General features: G+C 38.7%; 1 protein-coding gene across 2 annotated transcripts; it reads left to right on the forward strand.

The window, feature by feature from the left end:
* Positions 1–594: 594 nt before the first annotated feature.
* Positions 595–25,115, forward strand: smap2 (small ArfGAP2). Of its 2 annotated transcripts, XM_079878825.1 has the most exons (10): positions 595–1,223; positions 17,183–17,316; positions 17,418–17,503; positions 17,604–17,682; positions 17,764–17,823; positions 19,004–19,079; positions 19,158–19,279; positions 19,394–19,565; positions 19,673–19,962; positions 22,008–25,115. In XM_079878825.1, exons 1-10 carry the CDS (start codon positions 1,121–1,123, stop codon positions 22,131–22,133), a joined length of 1,248 nt encoding a protein of 415 aa, XP_079734951.1. In that variant the 5' UTR covers positions 595–1,120; the 3' UTR covers positions 22,134–25,115. The 2 variants fall into 2 exon arrangements, with proteins under 2 accessions (XP_079734951.1, XP_079734952.1); XM_079878826.1 differs by lacking the exon at positions 17,764–17,823.

Below are 25,115 nucleotides of genomic sequence, written 5' to 3' on the forward strand. Positions count from 1 at the left end.
AAAAGGCTATATTCAGAATCAGTTCAATTAACAAAAATGATATGGCATGAGTTGTGACAGTGGAATCAGCCATTAAATAATCAGCTTCAACAGAATCTTAACAGTAAAACAATATTTAAACAACAAACCCTACATGATGTAAAAAAAAAAACACACAAAAAAAAAAACACAGTAGGCCTAGCCTTAACACCTCTCCACCGAAGCGTTATGTGATAGATAGACACACATTTTGGCCGACAATTGTAATTGCCATGTGTAAACTTCCCTTGGTATGACAAATACTGACTGAGAACACATTTCAATATTTTGGCTAAAATATAGGCCTACCATTATCATAGTCGATTATTGCCTGCGTGTAGCCCATCGGTGTGGTTTTAGTGCTCACAGCTGTAACTTACTAAACTAATTTGATATTTCCAACTAGGTGTTTAAAACCAATACAAAACCACTGCTAGGGAAATCAGGGGGAATGTAGTTTTGACTCAAAACCTTAGTTACAATGAAGATACAATCCTTGCCTGTGTGACAACGAACATGAATGGATGCTGCTCAATCGGATGTGCGCAGTATTGCCTCTCCCCGCAGGGGGGCGCCATTTCACAGTTTCTAGAAATTACACAAAGGGGTTGTAATTCACATCTCTGAACGGCGAACATCACGACCGCAATTGTCCCTCTGATGCTGGATTTAGTCTATATCTTTTAGATAGTGAATGTTTTAAACAGCACGTCTGTCGACCACCAGCAGACACAACAGAGGCAGAGCGGTGACTCATGAGATGAGTAATACTGAAGTGTAACGTTGACTGTTAGCGCGTGAACGTGCTCGATGTGTCTCTGATACTGCGGGTGGAAAGTTGGGTGTCAAGGACCAGCGAATGTACAGAGGGGAATATGGTGTTTTTATATGATCCGTGGTTCACAGCTTTTTCCTCTTCCTGGTAAGATTAGCGGAAGCCAGCAGTACTGTAGTGTTTTCTCTCTCTTCATCTGCAGCAGCCTGTCTGTCTGTCAGCGATCCGCTTCCCGGTGTTTCATTAACGGACAAACAGCTGAACATCTTCTCAGCGGCTTTGGACTATCACAGAGAAGGTCGGTCAGTGAGATACTGATTTCTGAAGATGACGGGTAAATCAGTCAAAGACATTGACCGCTATCAGGCTGTTCTCACATCTCTTCTCGCGTCAGAGGAAAACAAGTTTTGCGCTGATTGTCACGCGAAAGGTAACTTGTTAAGGGTCATATTTCATATTGAACAGTTCTTACTACGGTTTCCTATTTCTGCAGTTAGAAATTGAGTATATTGGATGTTCAGTGTTTGTGTATGAGTGTTTTGGATTAGGCCCTGTGTGTTTTACATCAGTTTGGTTGGTGTGTGTTGTTGTCCGATTCGTGAGTGAATCATTCTTTTGAATCGGATCAGTTTGATGAATCGGTTGAACCGGTCTGAGTTGCGCGTTTTCCAAAATGATTCGTAACACAATATCGTGGAAACCGTTGGAACCAGTTTAGGTTTACGATGTATTTAGGAAACTCAGTATAGTAAATATGATTATGACTCAATTGTATTCAACAACAAGCATAAGAAACGATTTATTTTAGCTTTTTAATTGAAACATTCTTTTCTATAAGTAACTTTTCTAAAATAACTTTACTTGTCACCCTAGGTGTACAGTAAGGCAAATGCAAAGTAAATGTAGGTTCTTGTAGACTTGATTGGCTGCAACAGACTGAATTGGGATGCAAATTACACCTTTTTTAACAAAACTTAAGCGATAACCAAGAATGTCTTTGTGGCCTTATTGAAATGTTTTAAAGTGTAATAAGGTCCACGTGATGTCCAGATATAAAATAACTGCTGAATCGTTTTAAAACTAATTTGAAATTAATTGTTTAAAAGAACTGATTTGCACCAATGAATCGAACTTCCTTAGCCATCCTTTAACAACAAAGCAGATCTATCATTTACCCCAGACAGCAACATAGTGTCGGCCCAGATGCGGCCCACATCTGGTATGCGTTGAATCCACATATACCAGATGTGGGCCGGATCTGGGCCGACACTGTTGCTGTCCTCTCATTTTGTCAACTACTGGGCTTTTATTTGGGAAGGGAAGTTCACTTGGACAGACCCTCAGTCCCTTGATTTTGTCTGAGGGAGTTAACTAGTCTATGTGTACACGTCAGGCACATCCATAGACCGCAATGCAACATGATTGGGACGTCACAACAGCAATTCCCATAGCAGATTCCAAGTGGTCTTAGGGCGTTCCATTTAAACATATTGCAAGGGTTCCCTCAGTAGTGGGCACTCGTGCAACGTAAGCGACGACGTATCTGCGTGAACGAGACAGGGAAGTTAGCAAGGGAAGGTCATAAAAAAGTGCACTTACAAGCCAAAGTGTTCATGAAAAGGAAGTTGTGATAGTCTTTTCTTCCCTATTGTGACATACTGTATCCAAGTGAAACAGCTTGCTTCTCGAACAACAACAAAAAAAAAAAATTAGGGCGGGGCTTGATTTTATCCATCGGGAATTGATTGGATGGTTGTGGTTTCTCTTGCTGTGATCTAATGTGAGTGACAGGTTGTTCTGCCTTCAGATGATGTTGCAAATGAGAGGGGAAGTTATTTTGATTAAAGATTAGGAGGGCACATGAATTAAAAAAAATAATGTGCACAGATTTGGATTATAAATACTGCAATATTCCATACAAATTTTGTCTTTGTATGTTTATTTATTTTTTTTTTTTATAAATAATCACCATATTGATTTGGCCATTGGATAAAGAGTTCAAATAACAATGATAATGACATTTTGTTTTTCAATTTGAGATGGTACTGAAGATACCTTTGCTGTTGTGGTTAAATTTCACATGAACTTGTGTTACACACATTGCGCAAATGACAGTACGCACACAAACACTGGGCAAATTGTGCTGCGTCTGTGATTCTGCTTGTCAAACCCTTTATGTTGGCTGACTTCCCTGTTTGACCTCCAGCCCATAAGGGACACAGTTCGCCCTTCTCCTTATTCTTAGAGGCCGACTGCTATTGGTCAGACGTAATCTGTTCCCGGCCCTCTCTGTTTCTTGTACTGAGCTTGAGGACGCTCACAACTTCTTGTGTTCTCTCTCAAACATATTCCAGTTGCCCTGTCTGAATGCTTCTCTACTTGTTTTGAATGTGTCAATTGGTTGTGTAACATATGTTTGTTCCCTTTTTCATACTATCTATTGCACAAAATGATGCAAGAGAAGAAGCTTGTGTAATACAGCCTGTTTTGGAAAAGGGAATGATCCCACAAGCAGTGAAAATCAGAGCGGGGAAATCCTTGCACACAATCAAGACAAGGCCTAGCCTAAACTTATTTGCAGAACAATAAGGTAAACGGTAGCTCAAGCAAGCATAACAGGTTAGATTATTCATATGATGAGCCGTTTCCACATAAATGTGTACTTTGCTCTCAATAACCCAATTGTCATGGACCAAAAATGCATTTAAAGAAAAGAAAAGAATGCAAACAAAACACTGTCATGCCCAATAAGAACTATTTAGAGTCAGTAAAGTTTCTCAATTCATCTGTCACTGGGTTCAAAACACATGTCAGGGCATTACCGATACACAATAACCTGTCTGTCACATGACTCTCTTTAACAATAAGAACACTCTTCCCTATAATGCACAAACAGCCAGAAAGCAAACAATCTCGCATGCTGTGTTCTAGCCTGTAAAGAGAAATAGGCTAGTGTTATTTCCACACACACTGTAAAACTCTTTCGCACAAGTTGTGAATTAGATCTTTGAGCCACCAGCCCTGTTTTCACACACTAGTATCACTAAGGTGATAAAGTGCTACAGAAATGCAGTAATAAGTTCATAATATAAATACTGTAACCCTTTGTAATGACTAACAAAGGTAGATTTATAGTAGATTTAGTAGAAAAATAGTAGAAAAAGTAGGTTTATCTTACTTACTTGCACACAATGTGTCAAATCAGATGCCAGTTGACCATTAAAACACAATTTCTCCCACAGTTTGTTGTTGTTGTTGTTTTTTCAGTGCTATGTGTGACAAACATTGCAAGTCATTGTATCACTTGCAGTATTATACAAGAGCGAGATGAGCATCTCTCAGTGAAACTGCACCTTGTAATCTAGCCTAGTTCCTAATGATTTGTAGCTTAGTGCGAGAACTGTTCCACACGCACCACCAGTCAAAAGTTTGGAAAATTAATAGGTCTTGTTGCAAACTCTGAGTCAACATTGTGACCATTAACATTTCATTATATGGTGAAATGAATATGTCAATAAAGACATTTAATATACTGTTGTTCAGTTTTATTTCAGTTCAGTAAGTGTACTTAAAATGACAGTTCACCCAAAAATGAAAATTCTGTCATTAATTACTCATCCTCACCATACCATAAGACTTTCGTTCATCTTCGTAACACAAATGAAGATCTTTTTTATGAAATCTGAGAGCTTTCATTTTGTCCCTCCATTGACAGTCAGACAGGAAAGAGTTTACTAAATCAATTGAGTACAGTCAACTTATAAGGCTTTTCAGTGCACTGAGGTAAAAGTTGTTGGAAATGTAATGTTTGTAATTTCTAGCCAGTTTGGCTTTTGTTGAGTGATCATTTTGGCTCCAGGTTGAATGTGTTTGATAAATGAATTGATCAGACTTTAGAGATAGACAATTGTAAGCACATACAGAAATAGGCCCAGATATTGTGCTGTTGTGATAGGAAGCCACAACTCATCTTGAAACAATTTTAGCAAAGAATAGATTTCCTTTGATGGTTTCCTTTAAGCGTGTCACCTTAGCAACTTTGCAAGATGGTAACTACCTGTTTCTTCCTGTTTTGGCTGAAGCTCACTTCCAGTAGTCTGTGATTTAGTATTGAGCTGCAATCATGCGAGTAATAAAAGGAGCTATAATAATCTCTGGAGTTCAACTGGTGCTTGTCTTTTAACAATCCATTCATTAAGCTGCTGGAACTGTGCATGATACCCCATTAAAGGGTCATTTCTTATCTCTGTGTCTGTTGTTGCTCATAATGCTCACACTGTTTTTTTTTTTTTTTTGTCTATTAGTTGCAGGTTGTTGATTGTATGTGAGGGACAGGTTGTGTTGGAAATGGAAATCAGAGAACGGAATTGGTTTTACATGTGACCTTTTCTCCCAGAACACCTTGGTATATGAGGCTCATTTGCATTCTCTTGTTCTGCGGTTGTCATGGAGATATCACCGTGGAGGCTGAGGTTGGAGTGGATTGAGGATGTGATGCGGGAGGACACGATGACTGTCCCTTATAGACCTTCTCGGCCGAGGAGCCAATGTACTTCTGTTCCAACCCAGGCTCATTGGAAAAACGTGTGTGTGGCGGCATTTCTACAAAATATTACGTTGCTTCTTGCAGGTTTTGTGACACGTTCAAAGTGTAATGTCCAGTGAATGTCGCTAAAAATGCGTTCATTATAACACGAATTGCTTGTTGTACATATTGTGGCAGTTCGGAAAATAAGTGTCCGGTGAGCGGCGCTAAAAGGTTAATGCTCTATCACATTTGACAATAACGTACCACTAGAACTGCACGATTCTGGATAAATTGAGGATATAGATATAGTCTGTGTGAATGAAAAAGGGTGAATAATGGTTGTAATGGTGTCTAACGAGTGTAATAACCAAAATCATAGAAATAAAAACAAAGACACCAGTTGAATATATTTACAAAGGCCCTTCTGTGTGGGTTCTGATGATTTTTAATAGGCTGTATCAGATACTGTCTGAGCTGTACTTGGTCTTGTGCTGGAAGCATCTCTGCCCCTTTTATAATCGTTGTTTGTTTTACCCAGTAGTTATTTCTAGAACATTTAGCCTAGTTAAGGAATGAATGAAAGGATTTTATTCACATGGCTGCCACATGATTCGCTTCACTCAATTTAGATGCTGTTTTATAATGATGTACACTCTCTTGGGCAAAAAAAATGGACCAAGCCAAAAAATGGCTTAACATTTAGCTTTTAATTGTCTTAACCACAAAATATTGGTCAGGAAATTAGCAAAAGTTAAGCAAGTGCACTACTTAGCCTAAGCCATTGCTGTCTCAGAAAAAGATCAAAGACAGAATTATTGTTTTGGCAGAATATGAGAGTTGTGTGTGGAGTGATGAATCACAATGAAACATGAGTTGCTTGGTAATGCTCCAGAGCGGTGTCTTTGAAAATCTGCTGAGAAATATAATAATAAATGCATCTCTACCACAGTGAAGCATGAGGAAGAGGATCATTGTGTGGGGAGCCTTTTTAGCTTTGCTTTGGAGTGGAGGAGAATACTTCAGAATGGCTTGCTTCCCACAAATGAAAGACATTTTGACCCCTAGAGTGAATATTTGGTCTCACATTAAACTCAAATTTTAATTTTATCAACTGTCCATTGAGTGGAACAACACTGACTCTTCTTTCTGTAAAAAGCTGTCTGCAACACCCACACGGCTTAAACATTTAAAGAAAACTAAGGGGAAGGCTATTCCATACTAAGTTATCTACAGTATTTCTGCAATTCTTTCTAATTTCCTGACCAACAACATCTCATTTTTAATTGCCATTCAAATCGGATATTTGATTCCGAATTTTATTCGTGACTTGTATTGAGCATTTGGTTATTTGGTGCAAAGGCAGACTGAAATTAAGATATAGACTACTTTAGAGTGAATTAGAAACAAAACTAGGCCATTTTGCTTCACATTTTTTTCTCACCGTTTATGAAACACTTGTAATGTCTGGAAATTTGAATGTTACACATTCCAAGGGCCTGACCCGTGTGGGTACTACTTTGGCACAGCAGCAAAACGGCTGTCTTACAGCATGTGAATTAAAACTCGATTTTAAAGGCTACTAAAGATCATTGCTGTTTGCAGAGCTACAACCATCCCCGGTCCTCCTGGTGTCGTGTCGGCTTTGGAGATTAGCATGAAAGTCAAACTGTGGTCCTAATACCGCTCACAGACACGTGATAATGGCGTGACACACTGAGAGTTCATGTCTGCATAATTAAATGCAAGGCCTGTCTTTATGAATTTCAATCCTGAATAAACCAAAAAGTCCATCTGCTTTGAGGGGTGCCAGAGTCATTTCATGTCCTCTGGATATTTTGGGGTGAGAGAAGCCCTGTAGCTTCCAGAAAAAATAAGGCCAACAATCCCTCATCCTATTTGGAGAAACCGACGCTTCGTCCGAAATCGAACACTTCCCACTATATAGTATGCAGAGAACAGTACTCCAACAGAGTAGTATCCGAATACTAGGGGTGTAACAATTCATCAACTACATCGATGTATTTATATTCCTATGATCCAACTACATCGATCTGTGCTCGGCAAGTTGGCCTTCCGGACGACATATATCGATCTAATATCGTTTTAAAAGGCAATGAATCGATTGTATCGATACTAGGAAATAACGCATTGGATTTAAGCATGTCAGACTTTATATGGATGTTTTTTCTTAGCACTTTTAATGATAAAGGCGTTAAACGTTACTCAATTCAGTTTGCCTATCTGTGACGTCGTCGCCATGCGTGACGCACCAGCAGCAGCGCGACAACAGTCAAGCAGCGCAAAGTCTCTCACCTCAGAAAAACGGACTTTCCTGTCCTCTCAGCCGCTATACTGCAGTAGCGCGCACTCTTCAATTGCACGCGCAAATGCGCCGGCGCGCGCTGTATCACTTCACTAAAGCGCAAAAGAAATACGAGCATGCAACGTCGTAAATTAGTAGGCCTAAGTTAAGTTAAGTTAAGTTCTTCTAAGTATTGTGTATCACAATGGTAGCCTAATTGTTGTTGTTTCCATAACAAAATGCCACTTAGTGGTTATTCTGTATATTTTTATATGACTGTGGTGGCTCATACCAAGACTGTATTAACAAAAACTAGTTTGGGACTGCTATATAGCTTAACCTCGCAGTGCCTACTGTTTATCAGTATTTGTCATATTCTTACAATTTTTTTTTGTATGTTAAGTAAAGGGGGACAGAACTTGTGTGTCAACAATTTTTGTGTAAACAAATGTATTATAATAGGCCTATATAATTCCTAAAAAAGTGGGTCGCGGCTTGATGACCATGGGGAAATGTGGGTCCCATGGCCAAACTATTCAAAACATCATTCAATGTTGTGATAATCGTAATTAATCACAATTACAATATCAAGGGAATAATCGACAATTATGATTTTTGTCATAATCGTGCAGTCCTACGTTATTCAAATAAAATGTGAATGCATTTGACATTGATTGTTGTTTACTTGTTTGTTTATATCCATAATTAATTGATACCTGATTCCCTTACAAGAATTTTTGGCTAAAAAGTCACTGAATTGATTTCAAGTCACTGAATCGTTTCGGATCGTATCATTCTAAATGAACCAATATCATCCTTGAATCGTATCGGCAACCACGAATCGCGATACGAATCGTTACACCCCTACCGAATACATATTCGAAAAACAGCAGGCGAAAAGATGACCCTACTACTTCCGGACAGATTCTGAAGTGTGCGTTCAATGGACACTTTACTATCCCATGAGGCCACAGGAGAGGATTAATGCATGCCAGTGAAGAAACGCAAATGATAGGTCATGTGACAATATTAACATGGCTGATGTTGTACTTCAGAATTTCATTCATTCATACTATTTAGAACATACTTTTTTAATGGTCAAAAAGTAGGTTCAGATTCAAATAGTACCTACATAGGAGCATGTGATTTCCCCCACAATGCTTTTCTCCGTGATCCAAGGCTTGTGATTCTTTTTTTTTTTTGTGATCAACTTTTTATTGTCTTTAGAAATAACATCCAATTAAACAAACAGACAGGGAAGGGGGAGCAACAGACATATTATCCATAATTTAACAATATGAAAGAGTGAGAGAGAGAAAAAAAAAAACTTATATGGTCATTCCTTTATATTATCCAATATGCTGGAAGAAAAACATTGCCATGCATCAATGGTACTAGGTTTAGCCTTGTTAATTCATGCTGTTGTACATTCACAAGTCACTATTTTATGTAAGCTATGAATCCAATATGTTTTTGCACACATGTGCGGAGTAAACTAGTTCTGTATTATTGTCTTCTTTGCAGCTGTAAACCCAGCAAACAACATTCTCTTTTGCAATGAACTTACAGAGATCAGAATTGAGAAGACATAAACCCGGATTAGACATATAATCAATTTGTAGTAAAGAGGACAAAACCAAGTTTACATTAGTCCATAGGTTGACAACAATTGGACACTCCCAAAACATATGAAGAAAAGTACCTGATGATAAAGTGTTACAGATATGGCAGTTATAGGCTGATTGCAGTTTCATTTTGAACCTCTAGTAAGGAGTTATGTATGCCCTATGTATGATTTTGAAATGAATAAGATGATGAGCCAATTTTTTAGAAGTTAAGATTAGATTAGACCACACCCTCTCCCAGTCGACAGATCAATTAAAATCAGATAATTCACGATTCCAGATAGATTTAATAGAAAGAGGCTTAGCAATGTGATCATTAAGTTTACCATATATTAAAGAAACAGAAGGCTGACCAGAGGATACGATCTAATCCCACATAGGATGAGAGGAAATGGGAGATGCCCGGGGAACTCCATATGCATTGAGAGCTGAGTAACTGAAAAAAGACAAAATATGAGGATGCTGGTAAACAGAACTTAGTTCTTAGTTCTTGAAGTGCGCAGAGCCCCTGGTTATCATATAAGTCGCTGCATGTGTTTATGCCCAGTGAAGACCAAGAAGGCTGGAAAATGGCTGATTTCCACATAAAAAATTGAAGTTGTGCCATAAGGGTGTGGTGTTACAAAATTTGAAAGGTCCTAAGGCTTGAGATTCTTAAAGTGATACACGGGGCAACTTTTTCTGAGCAATGATGCCGGGCAGTGTAGCCGAGCGATGTTGCTTGGGCACTTTCCCATTGAGAATGGGCAACAAGTTTCTATCTGGATACTTTAGATTGGTCGTAGGCCCTGTGTCTCAGCTGGTTGCCCGTTGTTGGCAACATTGCCTTAAGACATGTGATATGTTGATCCACGTGGCGTCATAAGCAGGTTTTTCTGGATGTTTGGATACTGTTAAAGGGGACATATCATGCTAAATCCACTTTTTTAGCCCTTAAATGCATTTTGTTGTATATTTGGAGTGTTTAGAAGTACAGAAAAGTTGAAATTATTCTCTTCAGGTGCTTCGTTGATATCTTTATATTCTGTTTTGGCCTTATTTTTCAACCTGTTCCGATTTTTCTGTTATCTATGACGTTTTGTGAACTATTACGTCACAGTATTTGCTGCGGAACTGCCAAATAAGGACATTGACTTCCAGCCCAACACTTCGAGCAATCCGCCATTTTTATTTCTCGCTGCAATTTTGTAGTCCAAGCTAAAAGATGCAGAAGTTACGAGAGGGTAAGTTAAAATGTTCGGTTGTTGGATGTAGTAACCCACACGCTTCATTACACCGTCTAATGTAGATGAACTGCCGCGCTTGTGACAGGGCGCATGTTTAACTAAAAGAACGAGCAGAGAGAGACCCGGTCGGGCGCACGCACTCTCTCTCTCTTCGGAGCCAGGTGAAAGTGAAAGTGTCTCCAAACTAGACGCTGTCTTGCTCTCTCTCCCTCGCACATATTAATCAAAATAAATCGACACGGTGGTAAAAGGTCGGAAGACCAAAGTTTCATGTGTAAATACAGTAACACACCATTGCGATACATCCATATGAAGACGTTGTTCTGCAGGTTCGTCGTCTTCATTTTCATCTCGCTCCGGCTCCGACTCTGGCTCGAACATGTAAGGCTGGCTGGACAAGTCTTCCGTTGTTGACATTTTGTTAATAACGTGTGAATAAAAAGTTTCTGTGCCGCTAGATAATCGTATCTCTGCTATCAAACTACAAAAATGGCCGAACGGGGTGGAGTTGAACCTCTGCATCCTGGAGAGGGGGCGGGGTATGAAGTGTCTCAATTGTATTTAAAGAGACCGCACCAAAACGAGTTGCTCTCAGACGCACATCAGAAAAGGGGTCGAAAAGGGGCCTGTGGAGCTATAATAATGAGGAATTCAGACCCAAGCATTGCAGTTCCGCTTTATATAGACTACAAATGTATGATTTATATGTAAAAAGGAACAATTTAAAAGCATGATATGTCTCCTTTAAGAAAGGAATTTGAAATCAGGTCTCTACCGAACAAACATATTGCACTTTTTCAGTTTCTATGTACTTAAAGAGTGTGTGTGCATCTGTGTTTGTGTGTGTGTGTGGCCGTGTTTGTTCAGCACACATCATCTCACAGCAGGTCCAACCAAAGTCCATGTTTCTCTTCTGAGATGGTCTTTCTTGTTGTTTGATTCAGGTGCACTGTCAGCTCTCTTTTGGCAGACTAGAATGCTGTCTGTCAGAGGAACACATTGTAGATCACAGCGTGTTAATGTAACTTAACAGCAACATTACGACAGCTTTGCAGCCCTGTAAATTTCCACAGAGACGGTAAACAAGGCTCCCCGTCAAGCTGGAGGGAAAGCTGTTCACTCTTTTATATAGCCTAGATCAACAGTTGCCTGGAGTGTGTTAAAAAAATGCAGGGCTTTTCTCTACCAGTAGATCAGATTTTTTCTGCCTACCCACAATGCCCCAGCACAATATTATTCATTTTCACCACACACATTTTTACACACTAACTTTAAAAAGTTTCATGGGTTCAGTTCTTAAAGAAAATAATACTTTTATTCAGCAAGGATGCATTAAATTGATCAGAAGTGACTTTCACATTGTAAAATTGTTGTTTTTTGTGCAAAAAAAACTTTTATTGTTCCTGGACCATCATGCAATCTTGTTTGTTTTTCCCCAAAAGTGATTTCCCTCTTTGTTGATAAGGGTGTCAATGTGATGTTTTTCCCTTGTTTCATTATCTACCTGGTCAAAAACCATAAGCCTAATCATAATAATAACACATCCTATTCAAGGTATCATGTCCGTGGCATAAACAATGCAGGAGTCACCGACCGGGTTCAAATGCCTAAGTATGAGCATGGTGATTTTTGGCTTAGCAAGTAGGCTACCACTGATAAACAGGTGGCTTGGCGATGGCATGTGTCCTTTCTCCGGCTCTTACTGTTGCTTCTCTTGAATAGGTTAATAAGTGTGAACAGCATGTGTGAATCTCTCCGCCCTGTTCTGCATCTCTTTTGTGATTCACCCTGAAACCTGCCTAACTCCACATGACTGTTTATTACAGCCTCACATGTTCTCCATCCCACACGCAAACACCCTCTCTCTCCCTGTGCCTGAGCTGACGTCCTCCAGTAATACCTCGCAAGCTGATTACCCCTTAGCCATGCGGAAAGAGAGAGAGAGAGAGAGAGGAGGGATATTTGTAGGTGGGGGATGAATAGGTAATCTAAAGAGGCCTGCGGCACTGAAGAGCTCATGAAAATTGTGTTTTATACAGCTGCAGCGAATCAACGTGCATCCCGTTGGGAATATCCCTTTCCTCTGGCACAGGGCCATTTCACATTAGAGTCCATGCCAGATCTCAGATGCGAGTGTGACCGTGTGCATAGTGCAGACGTGAACCGAAGCCCTGGTGCTCCATTAAGGGCCAAATCAACACATTTATAGCCGAATAAGTATTAGATCTCAGATTTCATGATTGAATTTTGGCTTTCTGCGTTTAGATGGTCTTGTCTAGCCTGTCCATTGATTCCTAGAATACAGTATGGTCTACTTTCGCCCACTTACACAGGAAAAGACCGTCTGACCGGCATTTAAAGCACCCTACCACAGTTAATTTTTTTATGTGCTTTTGAGGGGTGAGTGAATCTGAAATTGTTCAGATAATAATAGCACAATTAAAAAATATATATAAATATATATATGGCTCAACTAGAAGTCCAGATGTATTAAAGGAGAACTCCGGTCAATTTTAACATTGAGCTCATTTTTTTGTAAATTTGGAGTGCTGTCAGTACAGAGAACAATGACAAAAATCGGTGTTGCCTACACCGTGTTATCCTCTTTTTAAAATTTGCACCCTGTTGACTTCAATGGGGCAAGTTTTAAACCTGCTTTTAGCCTCTTAACATCCTTGATGTGTCATTACAAGTGCACAGGTCATCTGAGTGATTCCTTCGGAGTGAACGCGGGTGAATCTGACTGCAGTAGATGTGAAAGATATGAATAAAAATGATATTTATTTAGCCAGCGCTCATACCTGTATTTACATCCTATTTTCGCTCGAAGTCCATAGTAATCGATTGTCGAGTTCACGCGCATGATCATAGGTACTAAACCAATGCGCGTGAACTCGACAATCGACTACTATGGACTTCGAGCGAAAACAGGATGTAAATACAGGTATGAGCGCTGGCTAGGGCTGCAACTAACGATTATTTTGATAATCGATTAATCGGTCGATTATTTTTACGATTAATCGGTTTATGTACTTATATTTTAGTTTTGCCCATTTTTTCCCCAAGTAAATTATTAATAAAGGGTCTTTATCATTCAACATAGACTTTTTAGAGATTTTAACCATTTTGCATTGTTATATCCTCATCAAAAACATACCTGTGTTTTATTATGTGTTACTAATCCTTTGTCGAACTCTTCTGCAATCAAAACACTGACCCATACGTACTCTAGCAAATTTCACAAGGAGATTTCAAATGTTTTCACCATGGCTGTCCTTAGGGCTACTAAAGTAGTTTAACATCCCGAACAAAGCTTATTAAGGAATCTTTCAGAACATATTTTCACTGTAAACAATCCTTCGAATAAAGTGCCAATGGCATGAAACCTGAATGGAATTCACATTTTAAAATAAAATTTAAAGTAAAATCCATCAGAAGGTTGTCCAGAAAAAAATTGGACACACACAAAAAACCTGCTGTATGAAAAAGAGCAGTGCATACTTAGAAAAAAAGTGCATTTCAAATACATTTAAACATTTACCTCTCTCATTCAGTCATAATTAGGCTGCAAGACTGAATTATGAACTGGTAAACAACAAACTGATCACAGAACATGTTTGTAAAGCTTTAAACAGCAATGATATCAGCTTTTACGACTAAACATTTGCAAACAACATTGTACTGCAGAATCTGCGTATCAAATGATTTTAATTAATATGCGCGAGGGAGAGAGAGAGCAAGACAGCGCTCGGGTGAGTGCGCACGCGCGGCCGGGGCTCGCTCGCTCGCTCTCTCTCTCTCTCTCTCTCTACTCGTTCATATGTAAATGATACAATTTCACTCTATGATAGTTAGACTGTGCAATTAATTATTTTTTCTGAGAGAAGCCAGCTTTGAAAATGAATGACTTCCGGTAACTTTGGAAGCTCAAGTCGGCGGCGGTGTGAACGTACAGTACTCCACTGCCGCCTGCCTCCACAATCTCGCTGAATGCTGCAGAGACGCTGCGCGGGAAGCACGTGACATAAAACGAGGCCAGCTATTGGCTATTCGCTACTTCTCCTGCTGTACTGGCTGAGTAAAACCTCCGATGGCTCATTACTGCCACACTTTGGTCACCGCAGATTTAAAATATGCACGAAATGAGCCGCTTACGGCAAATAAAAGTTATTTAGCAACTAATCGATGACTAAATTAGTTGACAACTATTTTAATAATCGATTTTAATCGATTAAATCGATTAGTTGTTTCAGCTCTAGCGCTGGCTAAATAAATATCATTTTTATTCATATCTTTCACATCTACTGCAGTCAGATTCACCCGCGTTCACTCCGAAGGAATCACTCAGATGACCTGTGCACTTGTAATGACACATCAAGGATGTTAAGAGGCTAAAAGCAGGTTTAAAACTTGCCCCATTGAAGTCAACAGGGTGCAGATTTTAAAAAGAGTATAACTCGGTGTAGGCAACACCGATTTTTGTCGTTGTTCTCTGTATTGACAGCACTCCAAATGTACAAAGAAATGAGCTCAATGTTAAAATTGACCGGAGTTCTCTTTTAAATACTAATTATTTCACAGATTTAACATCTTAAATGTAAAATACAGTAAAATATACAGTTATGTTGTGTGTTGTATGTAGTACACGTTTACTTGGTACTAATGTTCTTTTGAGTGAATCAAAACCATACAGCATGACCAGTGTAGTCTGACTCCTGAATGAATGACTCTAATGAGTCGATTCTTTTGAGTGAATCGAGCTCATATCGCTTATGACTACATAGTGTAACATAGTTATGACAACATGAACATAACTATGACAATGTGTAGATAAAAATACACATCATGTATTTTGTTAGTAGTATTTTACAAATATTCATGGATAAAGTATGTTACCAAAGTGTATAATGCTCACTGCGTTTTAAAATGTCATTTATTCCTGCGATGGCAAAGCTGAATTTTCAGCATCATTACTCCAGTCTTCAGTCACACGATCCTTCAGAAATCATTATGATATGCTGATTTATAGTGATCAATAAAATTATTATCAATGTTGAAAATTAGAAATGGAATTGCATTTTTTTCAAATAGGCTATTTATTTATTAAAAGTACTAAACAAAGTATCTATGGATTTTTTTTTTAATGAAATTAATTCGTTAAATTCTTTTACAATTCTCTTTCTAACTTGCTAAGTCTTTCAAACAAAACTCTGATTATTTTTCAAAGATCCAATGCAAGGCAACTTTGTCAAATCCAGTTATTATTAATTCCTCACAAGCCTCACCATCATCTGGAACTTGTTATTTTCAAAAGTGTTTTTCAGTTTTGTGTGCAGTACGCATGAGACAGTCAGCGACCGGCCTGTGGGCGTGCCATCTGATGCTTGCTCAAGGATACTGTCAAATTTGTGTCAAATTAGATCCACTGTGATGAATATAACCACAGCAGGTGCGCTTTGTAAACAGCAGGTATGACCGTCCCAGAATGCTGTGCACTTGTTCCAGAGAATCCTGAGCAATTAAGAGGAAATGTTGCCACAACAATCCTCTGTGACATCACATCAGGAGAGCAACCAGAGCAATAACGTAATGTGGTGCTGCCACCTACTGGCCAAAACTGGCATTGCTTCAAAAGAGCAGAAAAGCTCAGTGCTTGTGCTCGGAGACAGTCTTCGGCATTGTCTTTGAAGCTTGCTCGTGTCTCAGCAGAGTACGGTTACATAATGTGTTTGAAGTAGGAAAAGGGAAAAATGGTGATAACTACACATATATGCACCTTCAGGCATGGTTCTTTGTTGCAGGTAGTGTGGGCTTTATCATGACTGAGCGCCTGTGTGTGTGATTTAAGAGTACAGATGCTGCAGGGGCTGGTGGGTGTGTGTTATCAGCGTTGTGCCAGCGTGTCCACATGACTGGCCAAGCTGGATTAGTGATTGCAGTGTGTGAAGCTTGTTATTTTCTTTACTAATGCCAAGCAAGAGAATGTAAATATCACTCCTCAGCAGGCACCCTCTATCTCTCGCTGCCTTCTGTTTTTCTGTCCATTCTCTCCTTCACTGACTCATTAAATTGCTTCAGGGAGGGTTGGGCCGAATTCTGATTTTAAGAATTGGCTCCATTTCAGTTCATGAGATGGAATTTGAATTGAACTGTCCACACTCCACAGGAAGTTGAATTTGAATGACAGGAAGAGGAATTTGCTGCATTTTAAAGCGTAATGAAATCTGTAATTGTATAACTTTTATAAAAATGAATATTAGCGTCAAAATTCCAATCCATTTCTACAATAATAATTGATTATGTTCATAAAAAATATGATTATAGTTATTCAATAAATACATTCACAAAAGTTTGGGGTTGATAAGATTTTTGAAAGTGTTTGTGCTCTGCTCACCAAGGCTGCATTTATTTGATCAAAAAACTGTAATGTATCTATATTATCACAATTATAAAATTCTATTTTAACCTATTTTCAAATGCGATGGATTTTCAGCATCATTACTCCAGTCTTCAGTGTCACATGATCCTTCAGAAATCATTCTGATATGCTTGTGTGTATATATATATAAATTAAATATATGTTGCCATTTCCGTATTAATTATTAATATAATTTAATATTCTTAGAAATATAAAAGGTAGATAAAACTGTGGTCCTAATTAAATATCTAATTGCTCTAATGTCTTCATTTTTATTTTTTGCCTATCAGGTCCCAGATGGGCATCCTGGAATCTTGGAATCTTCATTTGTATCCGCTGTGCGGGAATCCATCGGAATCTTGGCGTGCACATATCACGAGTTAAATCTGTAAACCTGGACCAGTGGACTCATGAGCAGATACAGGTAAGCGTTTTGGATCAAGGTTTCCAGTAGAAAGGGCATTGTTTCTGATTTGATCATGATCTGTCTGATATAGATGTGTTATATGTTTTGTATGTGCTCAGTCTGTTCAGGAGATGGGGAACACCAAAGCTCGGCGACTATACGAGGCCTTTTTACCAGAGTGCTTCCAGCGCCCAGAGACAGACCAGTATCCTTTCGCACGTATGAATGTGTGTGCAAAACTGTGCATGTATGTTTAAGATTATTCTCCTCTCATGTTAAAAGTTTCCTTAAGCACCGTGATACAGAGCTGCTGAGATTTTTATCCGTGACAAATATGATAAGAAGAAATATATGGATAAATGCATTGACATCCAGTCCTTTAGGGTAAGTCCAAAGATTTTGATATTATAAAATTCTAATTTTAAATTTGTAAAAGAATAAAGTTAATTTCCTTTCCATTTTCAGAAAGAAAAGAGTGAGACGGTAACGAAAGAGGCTCCTGTTGTTTTCGAAAAGATGAAGCTGGTGGGTTTCTGCATTTGTGCAATTGAGCTGTTCTGTTTAAAACAGTGATTCTCAACCTTTTTTACTTGAATGCTCCCCGATATTGGGTCTGGTGTATATATATATATAACATACATACATGATATGTAACTGCTATAGTTATGACAAAGCTGCTTTTCAAAGAAATATATATTAATGGAAACAGGAAGTATTGATAAATTAATTTAAAACTGTGATTGAGTGATTTCAGAAGTTTCAAGAACTGTATGTTCCTCAATTAAAACAATAGTTTTTCAGTTATTGATGATACTCATCTTGAGGTTTCCTTGGAAGTTTCCTGAGGCTCAGTAGTGGGTTGAGAACCACTAGTTTATAGACCTAAAACCCAGAAGAGAGTTAGCTTTTTTAAACCATGCAGAATTTTTAATGGTTTTTAAAAAAAGCAATCGTTTTGATTTTACGAGTAAAATTGGGTCTGTGGTTAATATTACTTGAAGAGACTCTACGTCTTGTTCTAACCTTATATTGAACAACATCCGTGCTCAAAAACTGAAAACATTGACAAAACATTTTCATTATAATGAAATTCCTGATGGAGCCTTCTGGGTTGACATAAATTGATGGACAGTTAAACAACTTTGTTAAAGGGGATCTATTATGGTCTTTTCCATAGTCTGAATTATGTTTTTTGGGTCTACTAGAATTGGTTTTCATGCTTGATTATTCAAAAAACACAATGTTTTTGACATTTTATTGCAGCATCTTGCTTCCCAGTCTTTCAGTAACACAGTTTCTATGAAGCCCCTTTTTCCAAAAAGCACAGCGTGCTCTGATTGGTCAGCTGGATCAGTGTGTTGTGATTGGTCAAGTACTTTGAGCGTGTTTCGGAAATGCCCCTTACCATAAATGCAAGTTTCAACACACCACTATCGCAACTCAACCAGACCTCGCTCCTTTTTTGTCCTATACCTTGGGCAGGAATTATTTAACTATATTATTTGTATATTCCCAAAAGAAAACTCAAGACTGCAATCGAGGTGTTTCAACAGCGTTTGTGTTTTGCAGACCTTGTTCATGTTCAACCAGCAACAATACACACTAAATAAAGTTGAAAGTGTAAAAAAGCATAATAGGACCCCTTTAAAATAACAAAATGGTTTTATCATTAACGCATGAGTAAGACTGTTTGTTTGTCTTGCAGAAAAAAGATGAGCCACAGCAATTCAAAAACACTCCAAAGAAGCAGTCACAGTCTGTTAATGACTTACTAGGGCTAGGTAACGTGCTAAAATACACATTATACATATCAGTCCAACCACAGTATAGACTTTTGATGCTGAAACTCTCTCTTCCAGATGCCCTAGCTCCTCAAGCTCCCGTGTCCAATGGCAAACAGAGCACTGAAATTAGTCCCGCCCTTGACCTCTTCACCTCTCTGCCTGCTGCCGTCAGCAGCTCAAACTCCGCCAGGAGCACGGTAAAGATGTTCACTGAGTTTTCACTTCAGTCATAACTTTGTTTTACTATCTTGAATCCATTTTTAGAGGGCAAACCAAATAGTTGAAGTGTTTGTTTTTTTCCCCCACTGTAGCCTAACTCAGGGTCCATGCCCACTGGACGGGTAGCAGCGTCAGTGCCCGAAAACCTCAGCCTGTTCCTGGACCCCCCCACCAGAAGCGAGGACAGCGGAAAGAAGATGTCAAAGGACTCAATCTTGTCCCTGTACAGCAGTACAGCGCCACAAACAAACATGGCCGCTCATGGTGAGATTAGTTTCAGGATGAAGGCAAATTTAAAATGACTTACTCAAAATATGGCTCTTTTCTGTTGCTTTGTACTGTTTATGCATGTTTATCTGTTTCTATTTTAGCTGGCATGTACATGGGAGCAACACAGATGGGCTATGTCCCTGCTGCAGGCTATGGCCAATACCAGGCCCTGGCTGCCCAGCAGGGCATGATGGGGCCTATGATGGCTCCACAGATGAACATAGTGGGACAGGCAGGTGTCATGCCGCAGACCGGAGTGCCAGCTGCTCCTCCGTACATGGCAGGGGTGCAGGGGGGCGTAATAGGAATGCAGAATGGGATGATGGGAAGCATGGCAGCAGTTCCTCAGCAGGCATATGGAGCCCAACAGATGCAGTGGAACATCAGCCAGGTAACAAACGCTGGAATCACCATTACCATGCTGACTTGAAACTGAGCAAATAGTTTAGGCTTTTTTCACACTGATAGCCCACATCATTTTAGGCACATTCAACTCAAATCCATTTTTGAGTTTGTTTTGGGTTTGATACTTCAAGAACACACAGTAAAGAGATAGTGAACCAAAAAAACAATCTGCCATCATTTACTCGCCCTGATGATGTTCCAAACCTGGATGGCTTGCTCTCTTCTGTGGAACACAAAATAATATATTTTTAAGAATGTACTGATTGTTTTTTTCCATTCAGATATCATGATTAGACTGGAGCTTTCATGCTTAAAAAAACTGCTGAAACAAACAAACAAAAAAAATCCGAATGACTATATTTTAACCCTTCATATTTCAAATGATACATTTTGGTTTGTTTCTCACACACAACTGATAATATTCACTGATAATGTTCTTCCAGTGATAATGTTCCTCATTCAAAGCAGTGGTAACTGCAGGGACCGGATCACTGAGTTGAACTTGCAAACCGGATCAATCACATTTGTGAATGGATCATTGAGAGCAATTTTGTGAAGCAGATCAAAGATCTCACTCAAAAGAACGATTTATTCACAAATCGGATATAGCAACACTGCCTTTTTCAAAATAAATGAATACTTTTATTCAGCAAGGATGCCTTAAAGAGATCAAACGTGACAGTAAAGACATTTATAATGTTACAAAAGATTTCTATTTAAAATGAATGATAAGAAGAAATGTTTCTTGACCAGCAAATCAGCATATTAGAATGATTTCTGAAGGATCGTGACTTGTGACACTGAAGACTGGAGTAATGATGCTGAAAATTCTATATCTATATCGTTAACATCACAGGAATACATTTTAAAATATATATTTAAATAGAAAAACAGTTATTTTAAATTGTGATGATGTTTCACAATATTACTGTTTTTACTCTATTTCTGATCAAATAAATGCAGATTTGGTGAGCATAGGAGACTTCTTCTAAAAACATTTATAAAATCTTGCTGTCCCCATTCCCCAAACTTTCAGGGTTCCCACACATTCTGGAAAACCTTGAAAACCTGGAAAATTTATAACAGACTACTGCAAACTAACAGACCTGCCACTTGTTCTATTACATTTTGTGGGTTTCTTTGTTGTTCATTGACTTTGACTTTAACTAATATTTGAATTTTTAAATGTTCCAATATTTTTTGTTATGATAAACACTGGTAACAAGAAACATTTATCATAATGTATAATTAAGAGCTCATATTAAAAAGTGATATTATAGTTAAGTCATGGACATAAACTGTACATCTTTTAAAGGGGTCCTACTATGCCCTTTTACAAAGTCTTGATTTTGTTTTTGGGGTGCACTGGAATATGATTTCATGCTTGAATCTTCAAAAACACATTATTTTTCACATATTTTACATCATTACAGCTCCCCCCTCCCCAGCCTTTCCCCGAACATGTTGTTTAGTCCCGGTTTTGATGAAGCCCCTCCTTCCAAAATATGAAATGTGCTGTGATTGGCTGCGCTTAGTGATCTTTTTTACGCACAAACAGCAACATTACACACTAACTAAAGTTTATTATATTATATACTGATATAGTAAAACTGAAAATGTCCTGGAAAATGATTGCTGAAACCCTGAACCTTTAAACAGCAGTGTTCTTCTATCATGAATGTGCCAAAGAGATCTGGTGGATGTCAAGATTTCAGCAATTAATGACTTAAATTTCATCTATTCCTCACACAAAGTTGCCGTGCTTCTGAAGATGCACATGTCTTGTATACACAACATTTATGATACTTTTTTGCAGTGTTTTTGAAGCATGAAAGCTTTAGTCCCCATTAATTGCAACTGTATTGACAAAAATAACCAGTATAAAGTTTCTCCTTTTGTCTTCCACTGAAAAAAAAAAGCCCACAGGTTTGGAACGACATGAGGGAGAACAAATGAAATCAACAAATGTAAGTGTCATCGTTACTTTCTTTTAATTGCCTGTAATAACCGTTTCTGCTGTCTCTCTCACAGATGACTCAACACATGGCAGGAGTGAATTTCTACAGTGCCAATAACGTGATGGGATACGGTCAGTCCATGGGTGGGGCGGCTGCTCCCGGTTCAAATCAAATGCTTGGGTCACACGTGTGGAAGTGATGACGCCATAAAGAGAGAGAGTGGGACAGTGTGTCTGAATTGGGTGGGCTGGGTTGGCGCCACGACTGAAAGACAGAAGAAGGGGAACAGATTGTAGGAGCAAACACGTTGGGGAGTCGATACGATGATCGCAATCGAAGCAAAGTCTCTACCTCCCTCATTCTCAGAGCCAGATTTTCATGCTTGCCTTCAAACAATCATATACTCAGAGAGAGAATAGAGGTTTCCTTCGCAAGGTTTGGTGCGTACGCTCCTCTTAGAATGTTACACGATTCACAGCTTTGATGTTCCTAAATTATGTTTTTGCTACATCCGCTTGAGGATTTGATTTTCTACTCTTTTAGTGGCCACTGTGATTTTGCCAAGTAAGACATGTTCCTGGATCAACATATTTTCTTGATCCTGGAACAACATTCCTGTCTGAAAATTTAGGGTGTGTTCACACTTGTAGTTCACTTGGTTCCTTTGGTCCGGACCAAAAAAAGAAAACAATACATTTAGTCCTGGTTCGCTTAGTTCACTGGTCATTTTTAACACAGAAACCTAAAGATACAAAACCAAACAAAAAACGGCTTTTATGGCGTATATTTTGCAAAAGGATTTTGTCCAACTTCCAAAACAATGCTGTGTGCTGGGCTAAATGCATACGTATGTACATATGATGGTATATGATGAAGCTGACAACTCGTGAAGAGCTTATAAAATGTGTAAAGGAGTCAAAACAGCAGCAGGAATCCCTCCCTTACACATCCTAATCCTAGGCTATTCCTACCACTAATCTTAACCCTACCCTTAACTAATCCCTAAAATCAGAGGGAAATGATATAACATTGATGTTGAAGCACCTAACCCTGGTTGCAAGATTAAACTTGACATAAACTGTAAACTTGTCCCACAAATCTGATTGGTTGATTGGAATGTTGCTCCAGGATCAACAAAGATGTTGATCCAGGAACATGGTGTACTTAGTGAAATCACGTTCACCATATGTTATCAGTGTTAAGTCGCAGTCATATTTACCATTGTTCTGCAGATTTTTGCAGGCAAAATCCAGTCAATTCAATAGGAATTCAATTGATCTGAGACTTTGTGAGGGCAAAAGTTTTCCCCATGCAGATTTCGCTACAGATTCCAGTTGGACGTGTGAATACGCCACGTTTACCAACAGAAACCTGCATTGGACCATTTTTGCTCGTGAAAATTGGCAAAAATGTAGTCAATGTGACCTCTTGTTTAGTTTTAATTGAAGTTTAGAAGCCATTTTAGTCGCCATTTTTGTTTGTAAAGGTCTTAGACTTTACTACTGAGGAAAATGTCTGTTTTATGTCTCTGCTATCAGGTTCTCCAAACCTACGAATGATACTCTTGTATTGTCGTCTTTCTAACGCACAGGGTACAGTTAAGCCACTTTGACTTTGCTTTCTGCCTCGCTCGCTCTCAACTCAGGAGAAAAAAAGGCTTGGGAGGATGAAAGGGTTCTCACATCCATCTCATAGCAGGACATTTACATTCAGCCAAAGATTTATTCATGCTCAGTAGTCTGCACAGATATTAGGAATGACAAGTTCTAGATGGATCCATGCTGCTGTGCGTCGTTTCAGAGCATTGCGGTTTGACCTCAAGAGTTTAATTGCGCCATTGATTGTATTGTACACTGCTTTTTTCCCTCATTACTGAGTGCAGGGTCACCGCTGTCTGAGAGAACGACATTTTGGGACACTCAGGCTGCAGTTTGGACCGAGACCAAATGAATGTTTCACTCTGACTGCTGCCCGAAGAGCAGAATTTGCCATGACCACTGTGTGAAGTTCATTCAGAGCAGTCAGCTTGGGGTTTTATTGACTGCTCGCTGTTTGTTTGAACCTTACATCTATTTTTAAAGTAACCAATGTGATGAGGTTCACTCTTGATAACTAGGACCCCTTTAAAACAACAACTTCCTTGGTGAATAAACAACCTAAGCTGGTTTGCTGGTCTGGTTTCATACAGGTTTTAGGCACTTGGCAGGTGGTCTGGCTGGGACACCAACTAGCCAGCATCAAGTTGGCTAGAATACCAACAAGACCATCTAAAACAAGCTAGAACACCTTGAACGAGACCAAAAAACCATCTTAAGCTTGTTTAATGTGTTTTGTTTTATTAAATTTTTTGTTCAGGGTTAAGCAGTTGTACATGCATTAAACACATCTATGCTTTTGTGTTTATTTTCAGATTGTTTTAATCTTTCATAGCCATAGAGACTGAAAATGTTCTGCCTAGGAAATGGATTTTTTTTCTCAGTATTAGATTTCTAAAGGAGTTCATTGCGTTAGACTTCTCTGCTTTTGTACGCCTGCTCGTTGTAGCCCTGAATGTAAAGAATTGTTTGCTAATATTATTACTTGTGCTTTGAATACCTTGGTGAGTATGTGGTCTGAAATGACAATGTCATTGTGGTTTTTGCACATCACTGCTCTCTATTGGTGCACAGTAGTGTTTTCATCACATAATTTGTTGCTGAATGATTTTTTTTTTTTTGTGTGCAAACACATTTAATTTTAATCTGCATTGCATTTTTTAGGTTTTGTATGTGTGTTTGCTTTATTCTGATTAAATGGGACCATTATTTTCTCACAATAGGCACGTGTGAACCTGTAAATACCATGTTTGTGATTTGAAACTTATAACCCTCTATGTAAGGTCCAAGGTTTTATCTTTAATTTAAAACTACTGTTATAATAGCACTTTACAGTAGAAGCTTGTATGCATGACTTGTTCATTGAGAAAGTTTGATTAGACAACATTTAATTCCACATGTGACAGCCTCGCATGCATGCTAGACATTCCAAAATGGCAATCATTGGATGTTCAAACTGACGTCAAATCAGTAGGATGAAAAATGTTGCTGCTGATTTGATTCATCTCACCAGGTGGATCTGCTTTTAAACTTGCACTTGAATGTATCTGTCCGGTTTGTTTGTGACATTTTTTTTTTATTTTTTT

The sequence above is a fragment of the Squalius cephalus genome, assembly GCF_949319135.1.
Source record: "Squalius cephalus genome assembly, chromosome: 8".
Taxonomy (NCBI): Eukaryota; Metazoa; Chordata; class Actinopteri; order Cypriniformes; family Leuciscidae; genus Squalius; species Squalius cephalus.